The sequence below is a fragment of the Penaeus chinensis genome, chromosome 32 (assembly GCF_019202785.1).
Source record: "Penaeus chinensis breed Huanghai No. 1 chromosome 32, ASM1920278v2, whole genome shotgun sequence".
NCBI lineage: Eukaryota > Metazoa > Arthropoda > Malacostraca > Decapoda > Penaeidae > Penaeus > Penaeus chinensis.
In genome coordinates, this window is record NC_061850.1 from 14,804,771 (window position 1) to 14,812,270 (window position 7,500).

The 7,500-nt window shown below is 35.2% G+C and overlaps 1 protein-coding gene across 1 annotated transcript in view; it reads right to left on the reverse strand.

Annotated features, from left to right (window-relative positions):
* LOC125042444 overlaps positions 1-7,500 on the reverse strand; it is a 252,556-nt gene that overhangs the window by 74,638 nt on the left and 170,418 nt on the right. The window contains exons 7-8 of the mRNA XM_047638076.1: positions 7,459-7,500; positions 495-678 (exon numbers count right to left, since the gene is read on the reverse strand). The exon at positions 7,459-7,500 is cut by the window's right edge and continues 131 nt beyond it. Coding sequence (XP_047494032.1) covers positions 495-678; positions 7,459-7,500 — 226 coding nt within the window. The remainder of the gene's footprint in view (positions 1-494; positions 679-7,458) is intronic.

Here is a 7,500-nt window from a genome sequence, read left to right on the forward strand (position 1 = left end):
AGTTTCTTTATCGTATAAATTATTCTAACACTTCGCAATTAATCACAAGAATATAGCATTAATCAGCCGGTCTACTGCTCAAGGTTTTCGCTCCCCAGAATCTCACTGATTCCTGATCGGGTCCTGTTTTGCTTTCACTCCGTTGAGTCGTTGCCGGGCAATAGGCGCGATAAATCCTTCTTTCCTTTGAAGAATGCTTCCAAAATCGCATTGCTATCTTTGTTATCTAATTTGTTGTATTCTGTTCTTTTATGTCACGAAATTTTAGTGAGCAGAGAATGTATTTGTAAAATACTTTTTTAATTTTCCTTTTAAGCATTTTCGTTACCTGTACTAGAAAACTGAAAGAACTGATGATCATATCTAAGAAGTAAAAATAAGCTGACAATAACTTCTGCAGGAACAACACGAAGTAATCCAAAGCGAGAGACGGAACCATACAAGCCAGAGGACGTTTAGTGAAATCCGCGCCGTTGCGCCGCGTCCTTACTCACCTTGTCCGGGGAGTTGAGGAGGTCCCTGGTGGTGATGAGGAGGTGCTCCACGGGGATCCTTCCCGCCGCGTAGTCGCTCACCACCTCCTTGAGGCGCGCGTGGTGGCCTCGGCCCAACATCCGTTGGGACTTCTCCTCGATCATCGCCAACGTCGCCTCCATGTTCTCCGCCGACGTCTCTCCGCTGTGTGGGGGGAAGGGCGTTAGTGTGCTGCTCGATGCTTCTGGAATGGAAGGGGGTGGTAGGAAAGAGGACAGGGGCAGGAGCAGGGTACGGGGAAGTTCAAGCACACGTCGCCTGAACCAGTCTCGAGATCATAAACAAGGATACAATATAAAAAGCATTTCATGGAAGGAGAAAAGAGCAGGCGAAATAATGCGTACTCACAGTCGCCACGAAAAGGACAAGCCCACGGCGGGGGCGAAAAGCACGCACACACGCCAAAGGGCATCACGGCACCTCGCGAGTATTTCCGAGACCACGAGCAAAGAAACACAAGAGCAGATGCAGACGCCGATGATGTCGGAAAGCGTATCTCCGGCGCTCTTGCACTGTCGCCGAGGGGGGCGAGCGAGAGGGGCTCGGAGGGACTGATATTAATAGAAAGCCCCCGAGGGTGTACCCTGAGTGGGCTTAATGGTGGAACTTTGTCAAGATGTGAAGAATGAAGAGCGCGTCTAACTCAAAAGGATACGGACGAATGTTGGCATCTGTGGGAGACTAATTCTTTCCCCGCCGTTTCCATTACGCGGGAGAGAATAAGGAAATGCGGAGGGGAGTGGGAAAGGGGAAGAGGTGGAGGAGGATGGATGGGGAATAGTCTTTGCTGATCCCTTACGAGTCCATAAAATCGTTTCGAACCCGGAATCCTAATTAATGCATGACAGTGAATAGTTCTTTGAGGTACAAAATTTATAGAGACGCTCGAGAGAACCACGATGAATTTCGGCCTTAACGACTTCTACTAATACACTAAACTTAATGGGGGAAAACATCTACGACACAAACTCGTAGGCGAACAGAAGTGTGTCTTTTGGCGTTAAGTTGGATGAGTCGAGTTTTATTCAGAATAGTTAGTCGCGCATACGGCCACACGCGCAGTGGAAGACTGCTTTTAAGGCAACGCGGTGTTCCTTCTGTACTATTATTACTTTAGGAAATAAAAAAGAAAACACAGATAAGGAAAAGGAAATTTGAATCTGGAGTATAAAAGAAAAAAAATATATGATGGTAACAAAAATAAAGCAAGTATGACATACAAACATCAAATAAATTAAACAAATATAAACACTGAATATAACGATAAAAGGAAAATAATAAGCACATCAATAACAGCACGATTAGAATAAAACAACAACATAAAAAACCAACGGAAGTAAAGGAAATTCGGACGAACGAGAAAGGGAAGGCACGGGAAAAAGCGAACATGGGGAAAAGGAGAGAGAGGAGGGGAGAAGGAGAGAGAGGAGGGGAAAAGGAGAGAGAGGAGGGGAAAAGGAGAGAGAGGAGGGGAAAAGGAGAGAGAGGAGGGGAGAAGGAGAGAGAGAAGGGGAAAAGGAGAGAGAGGAGGGGAAAAGGAGAGAGAGGAGCGCGCGGGAAGCGGCTCAGCTCACTGAATTCCGACGCGCGTGATGGAAGGCCCAAACGGTGATTTAGCGAAGGATGTATCTTCATTCTGCCGAGCCGCGGCGGGGAGAGAGGAGGAAGGGAAACAAAGGGGGAAATAAAGGAGGAAGTGGGGAGGACGGAGAGAGAAGGGGAAGGCAATCAAGAAGAGGGATTAGGGCAGAGGAGGGGAGGAACGAGGACACTAATGCAGGGAGAAGAAAAGCACAAAGAGGGGGAGAGTGGCGAATCTTTTTGAGGATGAGAGAGAGAGAGTGAGAGAGGGAGAGAGAGAGAGAGAGGGAGAGAGAGAGAGAGGAGAGAGAGAGAGAGAGAGGAGAGAGAGAGAGGAGAGAGAGAGAGAGAGGGAGAGAGAGAGAGAGAGAGGGAGAGAGAGAGAGAGAGAGAGAGAGAGAGAGAGAGAGAGAGAGAGAGAGAGAGAGAGAGAGAGAGAGAGAGAGAGAGAGAGAGAGAGAGAGAGAGAGAGAGAGAGAGAGAGAGGGGAGGAAGAGAGAGAGAGAGAGAGAGAGGAGGGGAGGCAAAAAGAGGAGAAAGAGAGAGAGAGAGAGAGAGAGAGAGAGAGAGAGAGAGAGAGAGAGAGAGAGAGAGAGAGAGGAGAGAGAGAGAGAGAGAGAGAGAGAGGAAGAGAGAGAGAGAGAGAGAGAGAGAGAGAGAGAGAGAGAGAGAGAGAAGAGAGAGAGAGAGAGAGAGAGAGAGAGAGAGAGAGAGAGAGAGAGAGAGAGAGAGAGAGAGAGAGAGAGAAGAGAGAGGAGGAGTGAGAGAGAGAGAGAGAGAGGAGAGAGAGAGAGAGAGAGAGAGAGAGAGAGAGAGGAGAGAGAGAGAGAGAGAGAGAGAGAGAGAGAGAGGAGAGAGAGAGAGAGAGAGAGAGAGAGAGAGAGAGAGAGAGAGAGAGAGAGAGAGAGAGAGAGAGAGAGAGAGAGAGAGAGAGAGAGAGAGAGAGAGAGAGAGAGAGAGAGAGAGAGAGAGAGAGAGAGAGAGAGAGATGACGAGAGAGAGAGAGAGAGAGAGATGAGAGAGAGAGAGAAAAGAGAAGAGAGAGAGAGAGGGGGGGAGGAGATAGATAGATAGATAGATAGATAGATAGAGAGAGAGAGAGAGAGAGAGAGAGAGAGAGAGAGAGAGAGAGAGAGGAGAGAGAGAGAGAGAGAGAGAGAGAGAAAGAGAGAGAGAGAGAGAGAAAGAGAGAGAGAGAGAGAGAGAGAGAGAGGGGGGGGGGGGAAGGAGAGGAGAGAGAGAGAGAGAGGAAAGAGAGCGAGAGAGAGAGAGGGGGGGGGGGGGCAGGGGGGGAGGAGAGAAAGAGAGGGGAGAGAGAGGGAAAAGAGAGAGAGGGTAAAACCATAATTACATAACTGATTCTAAAAGTTATTATCCTCACTATCATTATCATTACTATCGTTATTGCCATTATTATTATTGTTATTATTATTATCATTGTTATTATTATCATCTACATTAATATTATTATTATCATCTACATTAATATTATTATTATCATTATCATCATCTTTATTACTATTGCTAAATCATTTTTCTCATTCTTATTATCATTACTATTATTACTATTACTGTCATTATTGTGATCATAATCATTATTGCAGTTGTTCTGATTACCATTATTATTATTGCTATTATTATTATTATCGTTATTATTATTATCACTGCTATTACTAGTATTATCTTTAACATTATCACCGTTATCACCATTATCACTGTTATTATAAATCTCATTATTATCATTAATATCATCATTATTATTGGTTAGTATTATTATCACTATCATTATCGGTGTTATAATTATGATTATTATCATTATTATTATTACTATCATAATTATTATCATTGTCATTATAGTTATCATTATTATCACTATCAATATTACCAACATAATCATTATTATTATGAATATGCTGGTAATTGTTATCATTATTTTTATCAATATCATAGTCAGCATCATCATATTTAGTATCGTCATTATTATTAATATCATTATCATTATTGATATTATAATCTCTATTTCTATTACAAGTATTATCATTTTCATTATCATCTTTATTACTATTGAAATCATCATTGATATTACTATTACTTTTATTGTTATCATTATTGTCATTAGTAAAGTTATTATTACTGATTTCATTATTATCATTATAATCATTATTACTATTATCAACATTGAAATTAGTACAGCATTATTACTATTATTAGTAGTAACAGCAGTTATAGTATTATAAGAAAAAGAACAAGAAAAGCAATTATCATTATCATTATTAATACCAATGTCATCATACAAAAAAAACAAAAAAACAAGTACTCCTATTTCCTTTCCCTCTTCTCCTTATACCTCTCGCCTCCGCTCCCCCTTTCCCTTTCCCACTCCCTCTACCTTTCCCTTTTCCGCTCTTTTCCACTCCCTCCGACTTCCCTCTTCTTCCTCCTGAAACACTCCCTGATCCTTCGCTCTCTCATAGCCTTCTCTCCCTCTCTCTTCTCCTTTTTTCTCTGAGCCCTCTCTTCCTTTTCCCTTTTCCTCTTTAGGTCTCATTTTTACCTGTTTCCCCTTCCCCATCTCCCTTCCCCCTCCTTTCTCACTCTTTACCCCTCTCTTCTTCCCCTTCCTTTTCCCTTCTCCTCCAACCTTCCCACTTTACCCCCCCCCCCGCCCATGGATTGTCGTGTAATTAATAAATGCACATAAAATGACGGTCTAACTACTTTAGTGCACTGTACTTGCCTCGAGGAAGAATGCTAGAAATAATAATGATATAGAATTTATATTAACTATAACAACAATAACAACAACAAACCGACAACAGTAGCAAAAAAAAAAAAAAAAAAAAAAAAAAATGCGCGTGCATGTAATTCTTTAGTCCTGATGCCAATTATCATCCCAATTTACACCAAAATGGCTTGACTTAAAGTCTTCAGTCACATGGAATATGATTGCTGGCCTAAGATGCCCAACTTACTTATAAATGAAGAGACTTTAGTTCGCACTCACATGGAATAAGAATTTTCGCGTGAAATTTAGGTGGAACGAGGGAACGACGGACGAGCGAATCACAAGGTGAATTTAGATATGATGATTATTATTATAATCATTATTATTACTAGTATCATTGTTATTACTTATTATTTTTATTATCATTATTATTATTATTATTATTATTATTATTATTATTATTATTATTATTATTAATAGTAGTAGTAGTATCATAATCATCGTCTTTATTATTATTACCATCATTATTAGTATTACAAGTACTATTATAACTGTCATCATTATTTTTATCATTATTATCATTATCATAACTTTTATCATCACTTATAGCTTTATCATTAATATCATCATCAATGTTATTGTTATCATCATTATTATCACTATATTATCATATAACAAATATTTTAATCATTATCAATATCACGATTTCCATTATTATGACATCATTAGTGTTATCATTATAATGATACAACAACAGCTACTAAAAATAATGACAACGATAATCATATCATTATTAATATTAATCATTATTGTTGTTACTATAATCATTGGCATTATCAATATTACTGCAGTATCATCATTATGATTATCGCTATCATTATATTATTACTACTATTATTATGGTCATAATGACAATAATATATAATATATTAGTATCATTACTATTATCATTATTATTATCATTATTATTATTATTATTATTATCATTATTATTATTATTATTATTATTATTATTATTATTATATTCATTATCATCAGCATTGTCATCCTCATGCTATTATCATTATTATTATCATTATTATTATTATTATTATTATTATTATTATTATTATTATTATTATTATTATCATTATTATTATTATTATCATTATTATTATTATTATTATTATTATATTCATTATCATCAGCATTGTCATCCTCATGCTACTATTATCATTATTATCATGATTATCATTTGTCATGATATATTATTATTGTTATTTACATTATATTCACGTTTATACTTATCATTATTATCTTCATCACATTTATCATTATCATTATTATTATCATCATAATCATTATCATTACAATTACTATTATCATCATAATTATCATGTTTATTATCATTAACATTACTATTATTATCATCTTTATTATTATCTCTAGTATCATTGTTGCCATTGATGTAATTATATTTTTATTATTATCATATTTTTAGTATTAAAATTATAATTACTATTATTACAATTTATTATCACTCTCATTATCATTGTTGTTGTTGTTATTATTATTTTCTTTTTATTATTATTACCATTATTAGTATTATTATTATTATGATCATTATTATCAATATCATTATTATTATTATTACTATCATTATTATTATTATTATTATTATTGTTACTACTACTATCACTATCAGTACCATTATTTTTAACGTAAATTATCCTCATCATTACTATTATCATTATTATTATTATTATCATTACTATTATCATTATTATTATTACTCTTGTAATTATTTTCATCATCATCATTGTTATTACTATTTCTATTATTATTATTATCATTGTTCTTAATTATTTTCATTGTTCTTATAATTATTGTTATTATTATATTTCTTTTTATTGATATCAATGATATTATTATAATCATCATACTTATCATAATCATCATCAACACCATTATTTTTCTTATTATTATCATTATCACTATTGTTATCATCATAATTACGTTTAGCTTTAGTATTATCGTCAACATTATCAAAGATTGTATCGTAGTTATTATCATTGTTATTATTATTATTGTTTTTATTGTTGTTATCATTATCATTATCATCTTTATGTTAACATTATTATTATTATTATTATTATTATTATAATTATTATTATCATTATTGTTATTTTATCATTATTATCATTATTGTTATTATTATTATCATTATTGTTATTATTATCATTATCCTTGTAGTTATTATTATTATTAATATGATCATCAGTATTACTATTACTCTCATTATCATCATTATCAACATTATTACTATTACTATCATCATTTCTGGTTTTATTATCATTTGTATCTTTATGATTCACTAACAGTATCATTATTGTTATTATCATTATCATTATTATCCTCATCATTACTATTATCATTATTGTTATCATCATCCTTATTATTATCATTATCACTCATTATCATCATCGTTATCATCATCATCGTCACCATCATTACCATCACCATATTGTCATTATCATCATTATCATCATCATTCCTATTGTCTCTCATTATTTGGTTATTAGTTTATGTAGTACTAACAGCAGGGAAGGTCTTTGTACTAAGACGTCCCCGTGACTCACTTGGTTTGCGAGGGCCAGCAGCGCCGGTCGTAGGTGGTGCAG